This window comes from Sciurus carolinensis, chromosome 12, assembly GCF_902686445.1.
Source record: "Sciurus carolinensis chromosome 12, mSciCar1.2, whole genome shotgun sequence".
Classification (NCBI taxonomy): Eukaryota; Metazoa; Chordata; class Mammalia; order Rodentia; family Sciuridae; genus Sciurus; species Sciurus carolinensis.
The window spans coordinates 89263825-89290401 of record NC_062224.1 but is presented as its reverse complement, the minus strand read 5'-3'; the positions used below and the strand labels follow the sequence as shown (position 1 = coordinate 89290401).

The 26577-nt window shown below is 32.6% G+C and overlaps 1 protein-coding gene across 2 annotated transcripts in view; it reads right to left on the bottom strand.

Annotated features, from left to right (window-relative positions):
- Dennd1b (DENN domain containing 1B) overlaps window positions 1-26577 on the bottom strand; it is a 238633-nt gene that overhangs the window by 145553 nt on the left and 66503 nt on the right. For both annotated transcript variants that reach the window (XM_047520713.1, XM_047520714.1), the window contains exon 3: window positions 20146-20189. In XM_047520713.1, the coding sequence (XP_047376669.1) occupies window positions 20146-20189 (44 nt within the window). The remainder of the gene's footprint in view (window positions 1-20145; window positions 20190-26577) is intronic.

The following is a 26577-nucleotide window of genomic DNA, read 5'->3' as shown; positions in this document are numbered from 1 at the left end:
AATTTTGTAAAAACAAAAGGTCTACTTGTCAATTTAATCACATTTTTCACAGAGGCCATGGATTTCTAAAAGGATGGTTGCTTAATTTAAAATACTATTTTCCCAAGTAAATGAGAATTAACACCACGTATTCCTTCAATCAATTTGTGTTTTATATGAGGGAATAATAAACTTTTTTTCCTAAAAGGAAACATGCACTGAGCTACATAACCATGTGCAGGCTGCAAAGTGCAGAACTGAAATTCCCACATTGTGCACTGAAATGTTCCAGGGCACCTTAGCAAACTATCAGGAACAATATTTTAAATTTTCAAGGGAAACGCAATTATAATAAAAGGGTGATTTTTTTTTTTTTTCATTTTCTTTGCAGTGCTGGGGATCAAACCCAGGACTTTATATCTGCTGAACAAGTGCTCTACCACTGAGCTACATACACTCTCAGCCTCCTAACAGGTGATTAAGTCAGAATGCATGTATCAAGACGTTTTGATGAATTTTATTATTAACAAAGTAAAATAACTGCCATGAGGCAAATACATTCAGTTATTTTTAAAAACTGCTAGGAAATACAAATTTCAAAGATTTTAATTCTATATGTGTCAGTCTAGGTAGTAAGACCTACTCACTCTCCTGTCACTTCAGTTTGATCTAATGCTAATGAAATAGCCCAGATTCAGGAGACAGGGTGTGGTGGCACACACCTGTAATTCCAGTGACTAGGGAGGATGAGACAGGAGCATCACAAGTTTGAAGCCAGCCTCAGGAATTTAGCAAGACCCTCAGTAATTTAGAGAGACCATGTCTCAAAATAAAAATAAAAAGACCTGGAGATGAAATTCAGAAGTAAAGTACCCCTTCGTTCTATCCCCAGTACCCCACCGACAAAAGGCAGTACAGAGTAACAATACAAAGTATACCTACCTACACACACACACACACACACACACACACACACACGAGATGTGTTATACTTTATATATAAAATGCTAATTTAATAAAAAGAAACATTTTAAATGCATGGAAGGATATATAAAACAAAAGGGTTTCAGAGTTTTGTCAAAAATTCCACTACAAACTGCCTTTAACCCATTTCAAACCATTTTTCCTATATAGAACTGAAAAACTTGAGACTTAATGAGTTAAATTTTTATCCCTCACTTTTAAGAAAAGATGTGAACAGCAGTTACCCAACTCCATGAAAAAGACATTTAGAAGGGCTTCCTATCTTTTTGACCATGGAACTTCACACCCCCTCAGATTAATGTAACTACTCTTCACTTCATTCATTCCTATTATAACTGGTAACATTTTATAGACTGAATGAAATAGGTTTAAAAACACTAGACACTGCCCATAATATTTAAATCCATTCCTAGATACTAGGGTATTTAAAAATGAGCTGTGTGCCGTGGCACACACCTGTAATCCCAGCGGCTCCAGAAGCTGAGGCAGGAGGATGGAGAGTTCAAAGCTAGCCTTGACAACTGCAAGGTGCTAAGCAACACAGTAAGGCTGTCTGTAAATAAAATACAAATTAGGGCTGGGGATGTGGCTCAGTGGTCGAGTGACCTGAGTTCAACCCCTAGTATCCTTCCAAGAAAAAAAAAAAAATGAGTATCAACCGATTATTTAAATCAAGATAAGTTGAAATAACGTAAGTTGAAAAACACTTCAGGTTTTCAAAGAAACAAGTTTTATATCAGTCAATTTATCAGCTACCAGGGCATCCACCCACAATTAAATGCTATGGAGGGTGGGGAAACTCAAAAGATTAGATGATGAGAGAAGATATGCATGCACACTGCCACATACACAAGGTGACTTAGAGTGATTCAGTGGACACTGCTATGGTATTAAACAGCTACCATCTAAATGCTGGCTCTGCAATCCACTGGCTAGGTACTTAAGTTACCTTATTTAATAAATGGGCAAAAATTAGTATCTATCTTGTAGGATTAAATAAGGACTGATTTAAGGAGTTATGTGAGGTTCAAGTAAATCCACGTAAAATGATTAGGACAATGCCAGGCATATAAAATGCACCTAACCAATTTGATGATATTAATTTTGCCTATCCAAGAACATGGAAGTTCTTTCCATCTTCTAAGGACTTTTTCAATTTCTTTGTTAGTGTTCTATAGTTTCCATTGTAGAGGTCCTTCTTATCCTTCATTAAATTAATTCCTAGGCTTTTTTTTTTTTTAGGTTATTGTTAATGGGATAGTTTTCATAATTTCTTTTTCAGCAGATTCAGTCCTGGAGTATAGAAAAGCAAATGATTTATGTATATTGAGTTTGTATCCTGCTACTTGACTAAATTTGTTTATCAGCTCTAGAAGTCTTCTGGTACAAATTTTTGGGTCTTCTAAATATAGGATTATGTCATCAGCAAGTAGTTAATCTGACCTCTTCTTTTCCTATTTGTATTCCTTTAATTTCCTTCTCTTGCCTGAATTGCTCTGGCTAGAGTTTCAAGGACTATGTTGAACAGGAATGGTGGAAGTGGGTATCCCTGTCTTATTCCTGTTTGTAGAGAAAGTACTTTCACAGTTTTTCTCTGATCAGTCTGATATTGGCCTTGGATTTGTAATCTATAGCTTTTACAATGCTGAGTAAGTTCCTTCTATGCCTTGTTTCTCTAGTGTTTTAAACATAAAAGGGTGCTGTACTTTGCCAAATGTCAATCTAAGTGTCCTTCAACACATGAAAGGATAAAGAAAATTTGATATATGCATATATACAATGAAATATTACTCAGCCATAAAAAAAGAATGAAATGATGTCATTTGGTGGTGAATGGATGGAACTGAAGACTATAATGCTAAGTGATGAAATAAGTCAGACTTAGTAAGTCAAGGGTCAAATGGTTTCTCTGATATGCAGAAGTTAACCTAAAATTAGGGGGTAGAAGAAAGAGAGAGAAAAGAAATTGGGAAGGGGGAGATTCTATCAATACAAAAGAAATATCAGGGAGTAGAAGAAGGGGATTGAAGGGGAGGTAGGATGGACAGGATAAGGGGAAAACAATGGGATGAATCTGACCTAACTTTCCAGTGAATATATGAATATACTACATATATGAATATATGAACATACTACATAAATCTTATTATTATGCATATCCACAAGGCGATAATGTTTTTAAGAAGTGTAAATAAATAGATCAGTAGAGTATAGGAAAAGGAATAAGGAGCAGGAGAAAGTAAGGGAGTACTGGGAACTTAATTAGAGGAAACAATACTCCATGCATTTAAAATTATATCAAAATAAATCCTTAAGTAGTGATAACTATGATGAACCAAAATAAATAAAATACTAACAATTGTTAGCTTCATTAGCTACTTGTTTTAACAACTCATGTTACTAAATCAAATGAAGAAGATATTTATTTATTAAACGAATATTTACTGAGTTTACTATAACATTAAAGGTCCTGTATCCTGATGTCAAAATTTTAACACTGAGATTATAAAATGATAAAGTGTTTATTGAATAACTTATCTACCTCCCTTGAAGATTTTTCATACATTTTATATAGCTGTGTAGGGATGTAGACATAGATCAATGTATAGATATATACTTGAAAATATCCAACTACTTGTTTTAACCAACACAATAGAAGCAAACACTGTCATACAATGTGCATATCTTATTATTTCAATATGTTCAGGAAGCTTTGGGCTAACATATTGACTGTTTCCTTTGAATTAAACATTTCTTCAAAGAGCCATGTCAGCAGACATTTTTCACTTAAGGGAAGGCCAATAAAATTCCTTTTTCATTCATGTACTTATTCACTTAACAAAAATCAAATATCAACTCACATAAAGCACTGGCCACCTTAAGGAATGGAAGTATTTCTCACTCATCTATAATCTCAAATTATCCCTTTACCTCAACTGTCTTGGCAAAAGATGTTCCAAAGGTACCCTTTGAAAACATCCTCTTTCTACCACTGCACTCTACTCCAAAATCATGTTTTATATTTTCTTGAATTGTAACTTCTCTTTGTTCTTCATTAACATATTTTTAATTTTTCCTCCGTCTTAATGATCATATTATTTCTCTACTTTTCATATTTGAACCCTTCATATTCTTTCCTTCTTCATAGCCATGCAAATATTCTCTTCATTTCCCTATACTTACATTAGAAAATTGATTTTTGTGCAACAGATGGCACAGAGATACATATTTCAGAATAGTAATTTACAATTATCCCTCCCTATTTTTGTTCAGGTCCTGCCTGGAACCTTATGGAGAACCACCCCTAAACTGCTTCAGTAGTGACTCCTATGATAAACCATGCAGGAATCTTGTGGTTTGTCTGAGGTATTTTAAGAAATAACAGGACCTTTAGTTTTTGAGATTAAATCAGGGTGTCTATGCATCAAGGTGTGAAAAAATAAATGGCTCATATTCTAGAAGCAATGACACATTTATTATATCTCTGAGCCCTAATGGGCTCAGGAGTCTGGAAAATCACCCACAGAAATGATTATTATTATATATTTTGAGTGTTTGGAAAAACATAATTGATTGTCCATCAATTATTTGGAGGCCTTGTCTACAGTAAATAAATTACAATTACAAAATCACAAAAAGTCAACTGTTCTAGGAAGACTATTTAAGTATAAAATCTAATCAGTACTAACTCATACACTCACAAACTCAGGGTGAACTTATTTACATGAGTAACGTTTTATGTTGATTTTATAAATATACAATGTGTGAATAGCAATCATAGCTCAGCAACATACAGAGTAATAAGAGCAATGGGGAGAAATGAGAAAAACACCAGGGAGTTCAGAAGACAGTTATACAAACCAAATTTGGGAGGGCTGTTCCTGGTGAAGTACAGTCAGAAGTCCCAAGGGAAGACATCACATGTGAGTAAAGAAATAAAGAGTGAAAGTTGGCAGAAGTGCAGCCGGAGGGAAGGGAGGCAGAAGGGCACTACAGAGACACAGGTTGGGAGTTTCCTCCACTTCTATTATTGCAGTCACAATATGTGATTGAGTAGCCAACAGACAGATGGATGAAATTAGTACTCAGTCAGAAAGTTCTAGTTATTATAACTGGCATGATCAATTAGAACAAATGTATCTCCAAAATCTTCAAGCACTTGTCCAACTTGGAGTTTCCTTAAGGCCTGACCAATGCTGACACACCACTCACACTGAGAAAAAATAAAACTGAGCACATGAAATGACACTGTTCAGTACCATCAGAATCAATTTCCCCTGACAGACATTTCAGAGAAATGTGATTTAAAGCAATCAATACAAGTTTTCTTTTCTAGCCTCTTATTAGATAAAATACAATAAAATAATTGCCAAAATTATTTGGCGAGTGCCAAATTCTGACCTAAGAACTTTACACATATTATCTAGTTTAATCCTTACAACACTGTTTCATTCTCTTTTAAATAAGAAAAATATTAAATTGAGGAACACAGAGGTAAAAACTTGTGAAAAGTCACACAGTTAGCAAACGGTAAAGTCAGTATTTCCATATTTCACTGCATAATCATCACCATGGTATATTAACAATGATTCCATGCATCCCAATCTTGCATCAAAGACAGTTTAGTAAAAATGATTTTATATAATATCAGCACAAAATTGTTTTAAAACTTCCATAATGGCTGCACCCCAATTTTTTTGTAAAAGTACTTGGCATAAAATCTACGATAATTATGTATTAAAATATGGTAGACCCACAACCTGAAGCTTAAAGGCATTATGCCCTACCCTATGTGCTTTGCTTTGCTCTTTTTTTTCTCCCAGGCTGTAATCTATAATTAGCAGTTCCCTATATCTGAGGCCTATTTTGTCTCTGTATGATGGGTATTATTCAAATACATGAAAAGTTAAGATTATTCAACCAATACTTCAGAATCAAAGTTCAACCAGTTATATTTCTGGAAAATAAAGTGGCAGAGTATTGACAAATAGTAGGAGGAGAGGTAGGATAATATGTAATCACAAATATGAGTCTTACTTGCCCTAGACTGTTCTCCTCCCTTAAAATTAAGCCCTGGAGCAAAAATATATATATATATATTACTGCTTGCATTTATGCTTGTTTGCTACTACTAAGGATATTAAATTTATACCACAAACATATAATTTCTTTCAAGAGACTTTTAAATGAGAACTTAAATTGATTCTCAGTTGAGCAAAATCGATTTGAAGTATTTAAAATCTAAAAAAAAAAAAATCACATGCTGCATTTAGAAAAAGTTTATATCAGATCAAGTAAAAAACACTAGAGTAACACAGGCAGGATGAAGTTAAACGAGGTTCATAAAAATGGACAAAGAATTGAGAAAGTATTTCATTAGCTTAGGTTCAGTGAGAATCTGTAGATGGATCAAAGCTGTCTGCATCTGATGGCCAAATAGAAAACTTTAGCTAAGATGGCAAACATACTGGGGTCAACTTTATTCAACAAATTTTATTAGACTTTTTTAAGCCCTTCAACTTAAAGCAGGAACTAAGTACTTAATAATTAAAATAAAGACTTATTCAGGTTTTATTCAGCAGCAAGCTGAAGTAAAAAACTCAATAATCTAGGAGCTCCAATTTCCCTTCTATATTTTTAGGTGATCTTAAATTATGCAAGATTTTTCTTTTATAAAAAATGCACATGCCCATAATTTTTAATTTGAAGTTATAAGTAGTTTAAGTATTTCTAAACAGAAATACGATGAGCTATCGTGTTGCAAACTTATTCTGCCCCTATTATAGAACACCCACCTCTTGAAATAAAAATTTAGTTCACACTCCCTGCTGATGTAATCTTTGGCCTCTTGCTGAGACTCTAAGTGAAGGTGCCAATTTTGTTCTTCGTTTTTATAATGGAGAACTCTTTCTATAAGAAACTGAAAAACGAACACTGGTTCTTTTTACATACAAAAAGCCATCAAGCAGTCCTTACCAAACAGCAAGAAGCTTTGCTCAGCCCTAATCTAGGCCACTCTGGCACAAGGGACCTTAAGGAGAAAGCAGTTTCCTGAGTCTCTTTTAAAGGATTTTACTCAACATATGAGAAGTCCTAAAACATTTTACCTGATATGCTTTCTCAGTTAAATTAAGTTAATTAATAATTCTCCTGAAGAAATTATCTCAAATCTTCTATTCTTTACAAAATATTATTTTATTGGGATGTAGGGAAAATAAGGAATAATATAAAAATAAGACCACTTCACTTATAAAAGCAGATTAAGGCAAATTATGTAAAGCTTGATTTGACCTTTCATCACCTACAAAGTAAAATAGTTCGTTACACAGTAAACATCCTGAAAGTATGATCTACACTCAACATGTTTCTATCATCTTTTGTTTTTGAGTCTTCTCAGGCTACCGCTGCCAGTAATTGTGCATATCTACACACAAATAGTCTTTTCTCCATCCCCTATCACATCTGAATTTTGTAATGTGTGGCACTTCACTCGTTAACTGAGCATCCATTTATTCAGTGTCTACTACATAAGAAACGTTTGGGATTCACAGATCAAAGCATTCCACCCTGAGGAAACCAATGCTTCTGACTAATCTCATCCAGCTCACAAGTAGCTTCCTTAGAGGTCCATGTTCTCTTTTTCTAGCTCTCTTCCCATCTTGGTCACTTCTTTTCAGACTACTACACAACTCCTTCTCCATAAGCCTTCTCTATTGGTGTTTTTCCAGGTCCATCTTGAGCCCTTCCCTCTCAGTGGGAAATCTACTCTCAGCATCATACACAACAGATAAAAACAGGTTGCTGGCCTGAATGCTCGGTTTAGAGTCTAGTGTAGCTACTTCATAGCTATATAAAATCACACACATAGCTTTTCCTTATCTATGAAATAACAGGCATGCTGAGGCTTAGACAAGTTAATTCATATAGTAAAGAAATGTTTCAACACAATGCTTAAGCATGCCCAGGAATAGGTGCCTTTATTATTGAGGCAGAACAGTACAGAAGTTAAGTGTATAAACACTGAGTCCAGATTGCCTTGGTTCAAATCAGTGTTCTGCAACTTAATTAACTGTGGGGCCTTGAGCAAGTAATTGACCTCTCTGTGCTTCAGTTTCCTTATTTATAAAGTGAGATGATGACTAATATCTATTTTATAGACTTACGGTGAAAATTATATGAATTAACAAAAGTAAAGTGCTTGGGAAAGTATAAGGTAAGGTTTTTCTTAGTATTAGCAATGCCCTATGTCTTCCCAAGGCTGCACTTTTTTGTTTTTTACATTTGCAACTATTAATATTTTAAGAATATTTGAAGAAGTGAAGCACATTGTTTCAAAGACTCAGCTAATTATCCTCTTTAAAACTTTTTGTCTTTAATAGCATCACCATTTAATTTTCTAATATAGAAACTTCAGCCCTCTTATACTCACTTTCTTAGAGAACTTTCAAAAGATGCAGAAAAGTATTTGACAAAATTCAGTATGTTTTAAGATTTTTAAAAATCTCAAGAAACTAGGAAGAGAAGGAAAATTACCTCAAAATAATGTGAAGTTCACAGCTAGCATCATACTTACAGGTGAAAAACTAAAAGCTTTTCCTCTGGGATCAGAAAGAAAACAATGATGTTCACTTTTGCCACTGCCATTCAAAATAATGGTAAAAGTCCCAGTCAGAACAACTAGTCAAAAATAAATAAATAAATAAAAGGCATTCAAATTGAAAAGAAATTTATTTCTGTTCACAGATGACATACCTCATACATAAGAAGCCCAAAAGATTCCATCAAAAAACTAACGCAATAAACAAATTTAGCCAAAGTTACTGGATACAAAAATCAAAAGATTAAAATTAATTGTTTCTATATACAAACTATCTGAAATGGATATTAAGAAAATAATCCCATTTAGGAAGTGAAAGGTTTATACCCTTAAATATAAAAAAGATGGATGAAAGAAATTTTAAAACAAACAGATTGAAGGACATCTTGAGTTTATGGACTGGAAGACTTAACATTGTTTATATTTCCATAATATATAAAGTGATCTACAATGAAATCCCTAACATTTCAGAGACAGTCTTTATAGAACTAAAGAAAAAAAACCATGATCCTATAATTGAGGTGGAATTAAAAGGATTCAAATATGCAAACAAATCTTTTTTTTTTTTTTTTTTTTTGAATTTGTAAAGTGCAGGGTTGCTTTATTTCAAGGTCAAAATAAGCCTGGTCAGCCTGGGACTATCACATTCAAATATCCAAATTTGAGCAAGCTGATTAATCATGGGCCTTTACCATGAACTAGACATTTTATTCTACAGGTGAGAAAACAGTGGTCCTATTTATTTATTTTTTTTTTTTTTAATTTTTTTTTTTTTCTTTTCTTTTTATTGTAAACAAATGGGATACATGTTGTTTCTCTATTTGTACATGGCGTAAAGGCATACCATTTGTGTAATCATAAATTTACATAGGGTAATGTTGTTTGATTCATTCTGCCATTTTTTCCCTTCCCCCCCTCCCCTCCCACCCTTCCCCTCCATCTATACAGTCCTTCCTTCCTCCATTCCTGCCCCCCTCCCTAAACCCAACTCCAACCCCAACACTAACCCTTCCCACCCCCATTATGTGTCATCATCCACTTATTAGCGATATCATTCTTCCTTTGGTTTTTTGAGATTGGCTTATCTCACTTAGCATGATATTCTCCAGTTTCATCCATTTGCCTGCAAATGCCATAATTTTATCATTCTTTATGGCTGAGTAATATTCCATTGTATATATATACCACATTTTCTTTATCCATTCATCAATTGAAGGACATCTAGGTTGGTTCCACATTCTGGCTATTGTGAACTGAGCAGCTATGAACATTGATGTGGCTGTATCTCTGTAATATGCTGATTTTAAGTCCTTTGGGTATAGGCCAAGGAGTGGGATAGCTGGGTCAAATGGTGTTTCCATTCCAAGTTTTCTAAGGAATCTCCACACTGCTTTCCAGAGTGGCTGCACTAATTTGCAGCCCCACCAGCAATGTAAGAGTGTACCTTTCTCCCCACATCCTCGCCAACACCTGTTGTTGGTTGTATTCTTGATAATTGCCATTCTAATTGGGGTGAGATGGAATCTTAGGGTGGTTTTGATTTGCATTTCTCTTATTACCAGAGATGTTGAACATTTTTCCATATGTTTGTTGATTGCTTGTACATCTTCTTCTGTGAAGTGTCTATTCATTTCCTTAGCCCATTTGTCAATTGGATTATTTACATTCTTGGTGTAGAGTTTTTTGAGTTCTTTATAGATTCTGGAGATTAGCGCTCTATCTGAAGTATGATTGGCAAAGATTTTCTCCCACTCTGTAGGCTCTTTCTTTGCATTGCTGATAGTTTCCTTTGCTGAGAGAAAGCTTTTTAGTTTGAATCTATCCCAGTTATTAATTCTTGCTTTTATTTCTTGTGCTATGGGAGTCCTGTTGAGGAAGTCTGGTCCTAAGCCGACATGTTGAAGCTCTGGACCTACTTTTTCTTCTATAAGATGCAAGGTCTCTGGTCTGATTCCGAGATCCTTAATCCATTTTGAGTTTAGTTTTGTGCATGGTGAGAGATATGGGTTTAGTTTCATTCTGTTGCATATGGATTTCCAATTCTCCCAGCACCATTTGTTGAAGAGGCTATCTTTTCTCCATTGCATATTTTTGGCCCCTTTGTCTAGTATGAGAAAATTGTATTTATTTGGGTTTGTGTCCGTGTCCTCTATTCTGTACCATTGATCCACCTTTCTATTTTGGTACCAATACCATGCCGTTTTTGAAAGAATAAAGCTGGAGGCATCACCCATCATGATTTCAAAAAATATATAGTATGATACTGACATAAACACCTAGAGGAATGGAACAGAAAAAAGCCCAGAAATAATCCCACATGTGTATGGTCATATGATCTTCAACAGTTTTCAAAAATACCTAATGTAGAAAACACAAGTCCCTTTAACAAACAGTGTTTGAAAAATGGTATTTTCACAAGTCAGAGAATAAAAACAAACATGGACTCAAAATTAATTGAAGACTTAAAAGGACTGGAAGTGTAAAACTCCTAGAAGAAAACACAGGGGAAAGTTCACATTGATGGAGGTTTGGCAATGATCACCTGAATGTACCACCAATCTTTACATATGATATAGGCATGCATGGATATATGCAGAGGCTACAAAGGCAAACCCAGAAAGATGGGACTACATCAAATTCCAAAGTTTCTAAACAGCAAAGAAAATGATAACAGTGAAAAGGCAATCATACAGAATAGGAGGAAATATTCATAAACCATATATAGGTTAAGGAGTTAGTATACAAACTGTATAAGGGTCTCCTATAACCTAAGAGCAAGATGATGATGATAATAACCTGATTAAAAACTGGGCAAAGAACTTGTGCAGACATTTCTTCAAATAAGAAACTCAAATATCTACCATTACATGAAAAAGATGCTCAACATCACTAATTGTGAGGAAAATACAAATTGAAACTATTAGGTTACTCACTATCAAAAAAACAAAACAAAAAGAACCAAAAGAGAAGTGTTGGAAAGAATATAGAGGATTTGGAACCCTTACACACTGTTGATGAGCATAAAAAGTAGGACAGTAGGCATGGAAAAAAGTTCTTTATGCAACTACCATATAATGCAGCAATTCCACTTCTAGGTATTTATCAAAATAAGCAATATAGGGATTTCAAAGGGATATTTGCCCTCCTGTTCTTTGCAGCATTTTTCACAATAGAGAAATGGAAATAATGTATCTCCACTGATAGATGAATAGATAAAGGATATGTGACATATACATACAGTGAAATACTATTCAGTCTTAAAAAGAAGGCAATCCAGCTGCAGGTGTAGCTCACTGGTAGAGTACATACCTAGCATATGTAAGACCCTGGGTTCAATCTCCAGCATAGCAAAAAAAAAAAAAGAAAAAAAGAAAGGAGGAGGAGGAAATCCTGCCACAAGCAAAAAAGGTGGATGAACCTTGAGGATATCTTGCTAAGTGAATAAATATTTGTTAGATTGTACTTATGTGAAGTATATAAAATAGTCAAACTCACAGAAGCAGAAAGTAGAATGGTAGTTGCCAAGGGAAGGAAAGAGGGGACACTTTATTAAGAGGGTAGATCTTGTGTATCTATTTCTCTAAATTAAAAAAAAAAAGAAAGAATCTCAAATTCATTCCCTTTTCAACTTTCTCTTTGACCTTTCCTTTGTTCCAGTTCTCAACAGTTCTTTTCAACCTCTGCAATGGCCTTCTAATTAGTCTCCATATCTCAAACAAACTCCTGTTCTCCTATCCAAGCACTTAACCAAAAATACAAAATAGAGTATTTGGAAATCTGCTTATCTACATACCCTTCATGGTTATCACTTAGTTCCTATAGGCAACCACCAAAGAACATAAACCAAAGCTCTTAATCTGGCCCACAAAACCTTAATAGCCTCAACCTCAAGCCCCATTCATTCCAGTCACACAAATAGGCAAATTAGTGCCTATTTTAACAAGTTCTTGTGTTCAATTTCATGTGCTGTTCCTTCTATGACCCAAGGTTCCAAACTTGGAATTATTTAATATTATTCTCCCTCCTTCATATTCCATAACCTATAAGTAACGAAGTCACATTTTTTTGTTGATTTAACTCCATGGATAATAAAAAAAAGTTTTGAACCACTGCAACTTGCAATGCAAAACACATTAAATGATCCTAACTAGCCAGTTTGGGTCTATCAAGATCTGAAAGAGCAAGACAGATATACTCTCCATCTCTTTCAAAACAAAATATTTATGTAAAAGTTACAGGGTATGTTTATCCAACTAAATTTCTCATTACAGGTTTATCATGAGGTGAGGTGTATAGAAGCAGATGTTTTCTGATATTCTTACATCTTCCCAAACCTTACCTTTCTAAAGTTCATTTACACAAGTAAAATCTATGTGATAATTCTCTCCTTAACTCCAGTCAGAGGTTTCCTACAACTCAGAAAATATTCTTCTGGAATACCTGACATATGCAAAATTGAAAATACCATCCTCCTTCAAAATAACACCCTCTTCCCCAAAACTTTACTTTTATACTCTCATGCTAAATTTCTCCTAGTCTAACTTTTCCCAAACTTTAGAATCAGGGAACAACCTTTATATATGAGCACGCCAGAAATGAGTTCAAGCCACATGTACCTTGCGTCTGTATTTTGCAAAAATGACCATTAGATTGCACTGTTATCTGGGCAAACAAGCTAGAATAGAGCTGGATAGTATCACTCAGTACTAATCAAGCTAAACTGCAATATTATCACTTATCTAAAAAATGCATATTCATAAACATTTAGCTGCCCATTTGAAAAATTAAGTTAAAAAGTAATAATTAATATTTTAAATAAAACAGTCACAATTAATAAATATTATAACAACATGAAGTCAATTTTTAAACTTAGAGGTCTATTTAAAGAAGACCGAGTATGCACTACTTAAAACATTTCTATGAAATATATCTAACATTACATTTTTAATATTTAAAATGTCAACATATGCAAAGTCTATTAAAATGCACATACTTTATCTGAATCAAAATGAAAATATATCTAATAAATAATACTATTCATCTGCACTCTTTTAGCTTTCCCTTAATACACAAATGCATTCCTCTTCTCTAAAACACAGCAGTTGGGAATGAAAGAAAAGATTTCAAATGATCATTTTCACATCATATTCCATCATCTTTTCATTAGTTTCTCCTAGCTTTCCTTTGAGCCCCATTCTTTTACCAGAGGTCTCTTTTTAGATCAATCCATATTTCCATAATCCACACTGCAGTTTCCTCCTCTTCTCCCCAGGGTGGACTAACCCCCACATCCAGAACTATGGCTTACAACTGTTATTAAGCCTTATAACAATAACGAGATAACAAAAGAATGGGCGGGGATGAGGCTCCCTGGTACCATATGTTGATCAAGTTCAATACTTTCAGCTAACAGAATATTTTTAAACTTAAAATTTTTAATAGTTGAGTGTTTTCATGATTACTTGTTTTCCAAGTTGTACTTAAGGCCTAAATTTTAAACATTGATGAGCAATCTGGCAATACTTCCTTTAAAAAGCTTATATATTAATAATGTATTGAAAAGGGAAAGGAAAGATAGAAATCACTAAATATGAAAGTAAGATGGCAATTTATGGATAATTACTAGCATACCTCTGAAATCCCATTCAACTTAAACCTATTCTTAAAAATTTCCCTAAAAGTCATTTTTAAAGCAGTATAGTTAAAATAAACAAAATTATTTCAAAGTAATATAGTGAATTAACAGTAACTTTATGTGAGTTTCAAGAGACCTCATTTCCATCAAGTAACATCTGAACATCTTACTCTTGTTTCCATCCTTTTGTTTCATAACTAAGTTTCTTTTCAAACTAAAAGTAAAGAAAAATTTAAATAAATATAAAATTTTGAACTAGAAGAGAGACTTTCATGTTCCCATAATATTATGTTCAACTTGTTTTCATTTGACTTTGGAAGAATTGATTCTGACTCATCAGCTTATGCTATCTTAGTTACCTTGGAAAAATCATTTCTCTACTCCACTCTCAAAAACTCAGAATCCTTTAATAGAACTAAATTCTAATTTTACTTTTGTCATATGCTTAAGTAAGTTTCTGTAAAATCACATTTATTTATTTTAATCTATATCATATATTATTTAATTTCTATAGGTTGCTGAAGAAATATGGGGCCTTCCAGTTAAAATATAATATTTTTACTGTCATAAAATAGACATAAAAAACCCTACCTCTAAGAGCTCATTAAAATAAAACATTTCATCCTTCAGCAGAAAACTAAGATTACTGTTACAGGGGTTTTCAAATAAAATTTAATCTAAAATGTATTCAAAAATATTTTTTTCAATAAAAATTTGCTAAATCACATAGTTTTGTTTTCCAGAAAATACCCAGGTCATTCATAAAACAAATTTCTAAAATATCACCATTTTTTTCCAAATTAGTTTCCCTGTTTTCAATAAAATTTTCTATTTTATCAGCACAAAATATAAAATGAGCATTTATATAAAATAAGAAGTGATCATGTTTTGCCTTGAGCTTTCCAACACTGCACCTGTAAAAGAAATAAAACTGGTCTATATAAAGCTTGGTTAAATAGAAAAATATAATTACAATAAATCTGATCTTAGATTTATTTTTATGTTATTTTCAGGCTTGCTACCTTTTATGATTCTTTTTTTAGACATAGCAATATACCAAAAATATACTGTGTGTATCTACTACAAAGTAAACTGATAAGAAATAATTGATATTTTAAGGTGAATAAAACAGATCACTGATAAAATTTTTGTAACATGAATCAAAGCAACCAGTTACGATATAATTTCCTTACAATTACCCATTATCTCTTTATGAAATTTTATTTTGTTAAAATTAAGAAATCATTTGTCTCAAAAGTGCATTCACATATAATATGTATATATATTTACTAAAAAATGAAATAAAAATTTATTCTCTCACATTAAAAACTATTTTAACACATTTCATTTTTTCTACTCAAAAACAATAGTTGACATAGAAGCAATTAAATTATCTTTTGTTGGTATAATCAAATGGTACTTAAAAATGACAAAATCAAGATCAAATGAGTACAAAGTTTTGATTTTTAAAAAATTCACAAGTGTTGAAATATTTATTTTGAGATTAGGATTTAATAGATTGTTTCTGAATATGACCTACTTCGTGATTGATATAAGAAACAAACTTATAAAATTCCCAGGTATCAATGTGCCTCAAATTCAAGTCATAAAAAATTTGTTTTGACAAAATCTCTAAAATCAATAAAAAGTATTTTAATGAATATGTAAATCTTTAATTAAAAACAGTCCTTCTTCTTAAACCATGCAAAAAAATCATTAGACACTGTGGCACATAAAAAGAAAATTGTGTACAATGTAGAATATATTCATTTTTATCTGCCTATAGATAAAACTAACTATAAAGATATAGCTGAAGGTTAAATTTTAAAATGCTCTGCTACTATTGTACAGTAGGTAGCTTTTTACTCCCATTCACTTATAATTATAATACAAACTGTTTCCAGATCATTTCTGCCAAAAGTTGCTTAATGAATGGAATTATTAATATTATTATTAAAATAATCATAATATGCATTTTTCTACAAATATTTGTAAATGAACTTTGGTCACCTATCATGGGAGCATTTACCAGGTTGTCAATACATATTAAAATTTAAATTGTTTTTAAGCCTTCCATAGGGATGAGAGGAGGGAGGAGGAGCACATAGATCAAATACCCATCACAAGCAGTCATCATAGACCCACAAAATTTCCAACTGCCTAACCCTTATGCCACATCACATCTTTTCATTCAAATTTTAATGAAACCCTATTATATTTTTCATAACACTCTTTTAAAATTTTTCTAAATTTAGTTTACACACTACTCTCACATCCCTTTCAGTAGGTTACCTGCCTCCTATTTTTCTAGGATGATTAAGATAAGCTATCCTGAATTTATTCAACTTCCTTTGATCCGTCACTCACTCAAGGAGACACTCAAAGAACATTTATTCACATCTTACCATGTGCCATCTATTCTGCTACATGTGGAAACTGATAATGAAAAGATTCTCCCCCTTTCTTTCAAGAAACATACTTACAACCCAAGGAAGATAGAGGCATCTTAAAAAAAAAAGAAGGAGGAGGAGGAGGAGGAGGAGGAGGAGGTGGAAGGTATAAAGGAATGAAAATAAAACTATAGAATACAGAGGAATATAAAAGAAGTTATGGACTAGTGGGTGTGGTCATGTAAGTTTTCAAAGAATTATTTTTCAAACTGAATTTTTGAACCAAACAAAAGAAGGATCAGAATGGAAAAGGGAAGTAAAAATAAAACTACCACAAAAAAAAAAAAAAAAAAAAAAAGTCAGGTACACAGGATGTGAAGGAAATTTAGCCAGGCCTACTCTACTGTTTCTTACAGACCTTAATCCTACTGTGAATGCCATGAAGTAAGTGTTATGTCATTCATAGCAGGGTACACTTTCCTAATGGCAAAAAGAATATAACTGACTAGGTTAGAACTCAAATTCAAATCTATATTACTGAAAAAAATAACATAAGGCTTCAAAACTAAATACAAGGACTAACATTCTAATATCTCTATCATTCTACCTCAGCTTTGAATATGAAATAGTTTTATCATTCTATCTTTCCAATACAATAGGTATGACATTTGTTTATGTAACGATGCATGGTGATGTCCTCCTTCATCACTCTTATCTGAAGAGGAACAACTTATGGGAAATAACTCAGTGGTCAAATAAGGCTTACAATAACCTCCTATCGCGTTCCCTCTGGCCGCAGAGAGAGACACGACAAACGTCTGAAGCTTTGGAAGTTTATTATGCACAGCCCCTCTCCTACACTTCTCTTACTCCCAGCTTCCGCGCACTCCCAGCTTCTCTTCTCTCAGCTTCTTCTCTCAGCTTCTGTGCACTCCCAGCTTCTTCCGCCCCCAGCTTCTTCCGCCCCCTTACTCTCCCACCCACCAGGCTTATATACACTTCAACCAATGGGGGGGGGGGGGCACACGAGGTAAACCGCAGACAGCTGCAAGCATAGAATAGGTACACGAGGGGGGCATGCTCTAATCACATCGTTAACTAGCCAATCATTGGAATTCGCTGGTTGTTTACTGTATAGCTGGCCGCTTTTGGCTCAGCGTCAGGCGCCATCTTGACCGTGCCCAAGGCTGGGGGTCCTGGAAACCCCGACAACCTCCCATGCTTTCTTCCTCACCATCAGCATCTCAACAATGCATTCATGGTAAAACTAAAGCCCCAAATGGTTGACTTCTTATGTCTAGCCCAAATCTTCCTGTCCCCCAAACCTTCCTTTCCCTAACAGACTCCTAGAAGGCAAGAACCACATGCTTCAAGGCCAGGCTGGGATCCCAACTTAGCAAGACCCTGTCTCAGATAAAAAATTTAAAAGGATGGGATGTAGTTCAGTGGTAGAGCACTGTCTCTCATGAGAAAAGCCCTGTGTTCAATCTCTAATACTGCAAAATAATAAATAAATATACAGATAAATAGATAAATTCTTCTTAAAATTCACTTTATTAAGACAAATCTTTAGGAAACTTGTTAAGATTTATAATTTTGGCTTAATGAAAATAGTTATAATCCTCTGATTTAGCAAATGCTAAGTATAGCACAAGCACACATTTTATTCTACTTGAGTTTGTTTTTCCCAAATGTATCAAATTACTGAACAACATAAACTAACACTTAGATCACATGAAATGTACATTTCTAGCCAACTAAACCCAGCCATTACTCTAATACAATTTATTTCTATAGTAAAATTACACATTCTGTAGTATGTCTTCTTGAACAAAAGTGGATAGCAAGTGGAAAAAAGAAGATCATAAGGGTGAGTAACATACACATGACTTACAGCTTCTGTAGTATTAAGTACATTAACCAAAAAGCACACAGCACAACTGTGTTAGGCCCCTTATAAAGCATGGCTTCTTCGATATGTAAAGTGAGGTAGGTAGACAAAATGGTAACTAAAACACCTTTCAGCCCTAACTCTCAAAAAGACTGAGAATTGTTGTGAACTGAAATCACTGGGGTTATGGATGTTCATCACCATTACATGGTTAATTATTTTTGTATTTCACTAAGTATGTGAGGACTTATTGATGTTCTGTTGACCTCACAAATTTTAGAAACAAAGCAACAATTCAGTTTCAATTGAAAAATTCCAAGCATCACTTTACCAGTTACAAAGAATAACCACAACTGATCTCACTGATTTTTCTTCTACCACTGAACCCAACAAGTATATTATCACTCATATATGAGTCCAGTTAAGACTCTCCAGATCACCTAAAAATTCTCAGGGGTAGTTTAAGAGGTAAAAATAAAAATAACAAAAAGACCTGAAAAGGGGGTTTGTTCCTGGGTCAGTAGGCAAGAAAGAACTGAGAAGACCAGGAAAAGAACATTTCAGAATGGTAAAATGAGTCAGCAAGACTCTATTCTTTATATACTACTTGGGAACATATCCAATTAAGCTTCTTATTTCCAAATCATGTTTTCACCACAGGGACTTCTTTTATATAGTTAAGGTATTTACAAATCTATCCTTTCTCCAAAGGACTAAAACCAAATTAAAAGTACCAATCTACTTTTTATTTGAAACCACTGTCAAGGTCTGCACTAGATCTAACTAATGCTTAACATGTTCATTTAAGTGACTTTTTTTTTGGATTTCTTTCATCTAAAACACCATACTTCCACATATATTCAAAAAATCATGCATCTGTATATTTATTTCCAAAGGAATTGCTTTAAAGGTATACTTTTATCAGATTTAAGTTTGGTAATTTGTCAGAATTGTATCAGTGAACTGATTATATAAATTTATAGTATTCTGATTTTAATAGTGATAACATCTATTTTCTCCCATTTCTTTTAAAACAAAAGGAACCTACTCATTAGGTATCCAGCAAAAAGTACTTATTTCTATAAAAACTTAAATTTGTACTGTTAACCATATATTATATATAGTACAGCTTCAAAATAATAAGTTGTAATATAAATTTTTAATATTTTTCCATTTACATATATCATGTAAAAATATTTCATCATATGATAATACTAAATACTTAAGGAACTATAGAAGACTATAATTTAAAACATGAATGGAATAAATTCATCCTGCCTTGTTCAAGAAAATTAAGCTATAGATAAAAATTGTCTATAAGAAAATATTGATAATTCAACCTCTAAATGTAAATAATTGGGATATTACTGTGATAAGGAAAGAACTAATCACTTATTTATAGCAGTTATACTTAATTCTACACAGACAGAAATAATGTCTATGCAGAATTAAGTATGAGTATGAAAATATGTTGAAACTGTATATATCTAAGCCCTATTATTTTCAATATAAGAGTTTCTCTGCTAATCTATTCTAACTCCAAAAACAGTTCTTCTACATATTGTTCATACATGCTTCTTCTTCCCTCAGGTTGATCAAGAAAACAGCAGCAATAGTAATCATAATCACAATATTACATTTTTAATTATTTATAAATTATTGTCCCAACCTGATCTCCAAAGTCCTCTGGGAATTTCCACAATATCACAGGATCTGCAAATAATTGACACATATCATTAAAAAGAGCCAAAGGAAAACATTTAAAGCAACAATCAAGACTATAATTATAATTTGCAAATTTTTCTTCAAATACTTATAGTTGGTCAGGATCATTGTTTGCCCTTTATCAAATTAAACATTTTAATCTTTTAAGGGTTTTAATGACTTTTGAAATAGGGTCAAATGAAATTAATAACTTGGTAAGTTTATAAAAAATCATTTTTTAGCAATTCACTTTTTTATTTATATATCTTAGATTTTAAGATTTTGAGTATTTTCAATGTTAACTCTACTTGCAAAACTATTAGTTTTAATATGAAATTAAAACATAAATGTGGTAAATATGTAATCAATACAGCCCTCAGAGACTAAATTAAACTCTATACATCACTTTTAAAATAATAGATAATTTAGCAGATAAGTAGAAGACAGCTTTTTTAACATAAAATTAATATTTGTAGGATATTTCTGAAAATTTATCTATAAATTTATATATATAAACATTCTTTTACATATATTCACGCCAGTTTTACATTTCCATTATTCCACATGCTATTTCTCTTTTACTTAGTATAATAAAATAAAATTCTTCATTTTAATTACCACTAGAAAATATTTTGGTCACACACTTATTTTTTAACTGTCAAAAATAAACTTATGAATATTTTAAATGTTTTAAAAGGTAAAATGAGTTAATATTATTTCTTGAAAAAAAGAAACTTTTGAAAGCCCACAATAAAACTTTTGCCAATTTGACAGTACTTGAATGCCACCCTATATGAAAGGATTTGGTAAGTCAAAGATATCACTTTATGTATCGAGTCAGAGGAAAACTACAGCTCTAATCCATTATTTCCACTATTCCATCATGCTTTTTTAAAATACAATTCAGGGATGCATAATTTCCTAAGCGCTAATTCCAAAACTCAATGAATGGCTAGCAGTATTTTTAGCATGAGCAGGCTCCTCTTGTATTTTCAACTGGCAGACAATTAAAAGTATTCAGAACCTTAACATCTAAGACATGTAAATAAAAAAGTGAATTGCTAAAATATTGCTTGTAAATTCAACAGAAATTTTTTTTTCAAATATTTTAACTTAAAAAGCAAAGACAGCAAGCTTTCTACAACTAAACTTATTACTTATTAAGGAATAAAAAGTTTCCACATAAATTAGCATAGGTAAATTATTTAAAACGTATATACATTACAAATATGTGAAGGTAACAACAAATGATTATGTCCTCATGTAAAACAATGTACACATATCTGACATAAAAGTTAAATGTATTATATACAACTCACTTAAAAATCCTCAGGCATTAATGTCCTATGGATAACTATATTACCAATTGGAATACACATATACACCCATTTATGTTTCAGTGACAGGCAAAATGATGTGTTCAGTAAGTAACATAAAATGATAGCTGTTCAGATTTAAGTCTCATAAAACAAAAGTGATAGAATCTTCATGAAATATTAAACAAATATTATTACTGCTGATAAATTAACACAAAAACTGATGGCCACATAAACAAATCATCACACAAAATATAGCCTAGTTCTTTCTAATAAATAATTAAATTAAGGGATTTCAATGTGAAAGCTTAAAATCCCTTTTAAACAACTTTTGAGAGACATTTGAGAGAATGTCTGTGCAAGTATCTTACACCTATGTCTTTAAGTTGAGCGTGGTGGCTCACGTCTGTAATCCCAGCCCACCGCAAAAGGCTGAAGCAGGAAGATAATAAACTCCAAGCCATCCTCAGCAATTTAAGGAGGCTGTAAGCAACCTAGTAAGACCCTCTCTCAAAATTAAAAAAAAAGGGAGGGGGCTAAGAATGTGATTCAGTGGTTAAGGACTCTTGGGTTAATAACTAGGTGCAAAAAAGAAAAAATTCCACCTCTTGTCTTCAAATGAGGACATTTAACTTGTGTATTTCTCATAATCTGCCCAAAATGTGAACAGCAGCATTTAGTTAGTATGATTTGTGCCTCACTTTGCACTCATCCCTTACTTAGTCCTTTCTTTTCCCTGTATTCTATTTTTTACAGAGAAAGAATAAGTGAGTACATAGAAACAGCATCTACTGGTTTAATTATCTAGTGGAAAATATCCTACTGTTGTCATTAAATAAATTTTACTGTTCAGTACTCAAAAATTTTTTAGAATCATGTGCATCCATATTTTTAAAAGGATTAACTTAGTTACTGCTATGTGGTTATATTAAGACCCCATCTGACACATCTTTGTAGCAACTTTTCATAAGTACTGCAAAAGAAGAAACAAAAGGGATTAAAAATAAATAATCCAATTCTACAACTTTGCACAAAGACTGAATTTTCTGTTCCCTGAGGATTACTTTCTAGATAATCAATCTGATCTGGCAATGTTAGGCCAATTTTATGCTGATTTTATGGGTGAAAGGATGGGAACTGCTGTCAGGAAGAAGCATCAGTGCCAGGGATGACTGATAATACACTGTTTCTTCTTTCTAGCATCTCCTAGTAATGCAAAGAAGACTCCATATCTTTATTTTAAAAACACTCTGCTGCCAACAATCTAGAAACCAAATAAATATTACAGGAAGAATATATCTTAATTTTGACACAAATGTAATTAATTTTATTTTAATGAGAACAATTACAGTGTAATAAGAAAATATACAAATTTTTCTCAAATCAGTAAATTTTGAAGGAAATGTTTAAATTATTTTATGTGTACCACTATTCACAAGGATTTCTAATTCATGAGAAAACCTCTTCAAAAATGGAAAGTAAAATAAATTTGGTGATATTTTCTTTCTTAATCAGGTATTTCACATTTTCTGATCCATAGTGGAAAAAAAAATTAAAATAACTTGGAATACTAGTGTGATTCTACTGAACCCCAAAAACTAGGCAGGAAAAACTTCCGAACTGCATAAGTGAATAAAACTGACTTAATTCACAGAACTCAAAAATGAATTAAGTATGCACTATCTGTTAAAGTATGCATTTGTAAAAATCACAGTTCAGAGAGGGCATATTTTTGAAAAAGTAGAATGTAAAATAGTAGTATTTTGTTTATACCTTTTTTGTTTGACTTAGTTACAGTACAGAATCAGAAGTTTACATATGAAGAAACTGAAGTCAAAATAATGAGAAGTTTTCTTAGTCATATAGCTATCTAATGTCAGAGACTAGAGCATTCTTAAAATACAAGAAGCACCTATTTTTAAAAAATGTCCAATAATTAATACATTTTGTGGTCCATTTGTTTACTTAGTTCAAAAATCTATAGAGTGCTAAATAAACAAAGCCACTGTCCTCTAGTACCTCACAGTGTCAATGGACAGAAATATCAAAGGCTATCCAGTTTTTGTGCAAGGTATTGTTCTAAACAATGTATACTGCAGGAATACTTTAATTCAACTTAAAAATTCATCAGTTTAATAATTTCAAGAAATGTGGCAGATGAAGGAATGATGATGAATTTTGAACAAAAATGAGCAAAAATAATTAATAAAATGTGTTTTAAAAATGTGATTTTTATTCTTTTAACTGTGGTGATATAATGGTCAATTTATAAGGAAAACATTTAAATATGAAAAACAACTTAATGTGGGTTACAATGATAAAAAGACATCATAAGGGAATCTAACCTACTTTAGAGAGCCACTAAAGGAAAGGACCTCTAAATTGACACTTATATTAGACAAAGGTTAATTTGACTATAAAGTGGATAACAGACAACATTCTAGAGAAACAATATGCATGAAATTTGGGGGGTTAAAAGAAAGCAGAATGCATTTTAAAAACAAGTAAGAAAAAATCTTATGTCTAGAATATGAAATGGAAGGGAAAGAAATATCAAGAGATGAAGCTGGGTTGGCAAGAAAAGCCACTGCAGCAGCCAAAGGAGAAAGAACAACCAGAAAAGTAGGAAGAATTCAGCTAGCATGTTGGTTAGGAGGCAGATTTAAGAAGATTTTGGAATAAGTATGAAAAAAGAGGCAGTGTATATGGAGGCAATTTATTTAAGGAAGTAAAGGATGGAGAAAGTAAAGGTAAACGGAAAGATGAAGTTAATAGATTTTTTTTCTTTGACAGGACAGATTAGAACATGCTGATAGAAACTAATAAGCAAGTAGAAGCCAACAAAAAAAGGGAAATAAGATCTCTAAGAAGCCAGGAAGGGAGGAATCTTAACCAAGACAGTGAGATGAGCCATGAACAGAAGCTAGAGCAAGCCTTCCACTGTGACAAGGAAAAAGAAGGGGCAGAAGACAGGTTTGCAGGCTGTGTGGTGCAAAGATGAAACATATGTAAAAACTGGCATTTTTCCCTCTGGTGAAAAGCTCCCTGAAGCAAAGTTCTCTGCTTAGAAAAGGGATTGTTGGAGGTTCAAGGAGAAGGTAACTAATGGTTCAGCCAATAATTAGTACTCAGTTTATGCAAGTGGCCATCCTGACACTGAATGGTTACAAAGTGGGATTTCTCCATCATGATCCAGCAACCCAGATATAAGATAAAATTGGTGGATTCAGTCAGGGTCAGTTTCTTTGGACAAGTGTGATAAAAAGAGAACTTGCACATAAGAGCACTTATAGACATAAATGACTTACCTAAAGCTAAAAAAAAGGAGGTGGATTTTTTTCTATAAAATCCAATAATATTGTAATACAAAGCCATACAAGTGTTATACAAAGCACTTTTAAAAAAAAAACATTTTTATTTGAAGATATATTACATATATCAAAAAACTGTAGGATTGAGAAATAAGATAAATAAAATGGAAGTATTTGTAAAATTATCAAATGAAGCAGCTGATGGCCTACCATTAATAATACAATACTTTCTATGACTAGAGACAGATTCTAAAAAACAGCAATTCTGTCTTTCTCCCTTTTTTCTCTCTCTAGGTTCACATGAAAGAACAGAATATCATCTTTTCTTCCAAGTACACCATATAAATATCATTTTTCTACATGTACTATTATATGAAAAGATTAAAAAGTATGTAATTAATTACAGTTAAAATTATAATTTTTAACTCTACCACATAGATTTCCAACCCAGTAATTATTGTATTTTCATATCAAGCATGACTGCAAAAAAGATTTTAAGAAAGCATCTCACTCAATTATTTTGGATCTTGTTGAAGTTAGAGATCCAGAAAACCAATACCTTGACATTATTCCTTGGCATGTGCTCCAGCAAAACACAAATTTAAAGCACTGATTCATACCCCTGATTCATACCCCACCAAAAAATAACCAGTATAATGAATTGCATTAGGAACTTTAAAAATATAAGGAGTAGCAAAAATAAAATCAATAATAAATTCAGACTACATCCTTTTTGTTTTGTTTTGTTTTTTTGTTCTTCCAGTACTGTGGGGATTTAAACCAGGGGTGCTTTTACCATTGAGCTACATCTCCTGCCCTTCTTCATTTTTTAAAACTTTGAGACAGGGCATTACTAAATTGCTGAGGCTGGCCTCAAACTCATCCATTCTTAATAAAATATAAGTAATCAGATATTGTATAAATGAAGGCTAACATATAGATGACACACAACAGATATGACAATTACCCTAAGATGAGCAATACAGTTTACATGCAAAGAAATATCACGCTTTGCCCCATAAATGTGCACAATTCCTATGTTAATTAAATTTTTAAAATATATATGCATGATAATATAGAACTTTAGTATCTTCTTAATGTCCAAGGTCAATAGTTCTCAAACTTCAGCATGCAACAGAAATGTCAAGGGAGACTGTTAAAGCACAAATCACTGGGTCCCACTCCAAGACATTTTGATTCTGTAGGCCTTATGTGGGTCTGAGAAACTGCAATTCTAACAAGCTCCCAGGTGGTACTGATGCTACTGGTTCTATGAGGACCACACTTTGAGAACTAATGGCACATACCATGTTATCTTTCATAATGATCAGTATTATGTATCATATGTTAAGAGATTTAATATTTATTGATTATAAATATTATTTAAAATATGGCAGTAATTGAGAATTCCTTTTAGTACATATATATTTTATTTGACAAGAGAGATATCTTTCCAAAGGTAGGCGAAAACATCAACCATGGCAATTATAGCAGAAAGTAATTTTAGTAAGAAAAACGCTGCCAAAATATCTTTAAAACCTTTTCTGTACTAATAAATATTATTAATACTATAATTCAATTTCCATATCCCAGTGAAAATAATTTTATTTCAAAATGTAATATTTTATGACATTAGAATTATAGTATTTCAGGAAAAATTATGGAGACTCTAATTATATGTTCATAAATACATGCTAGCATTCTCTCTACCTCTGCAGGATTGATACATATACATTCATAGCCCAATATTTAAGAATTTTTTGTACCTTA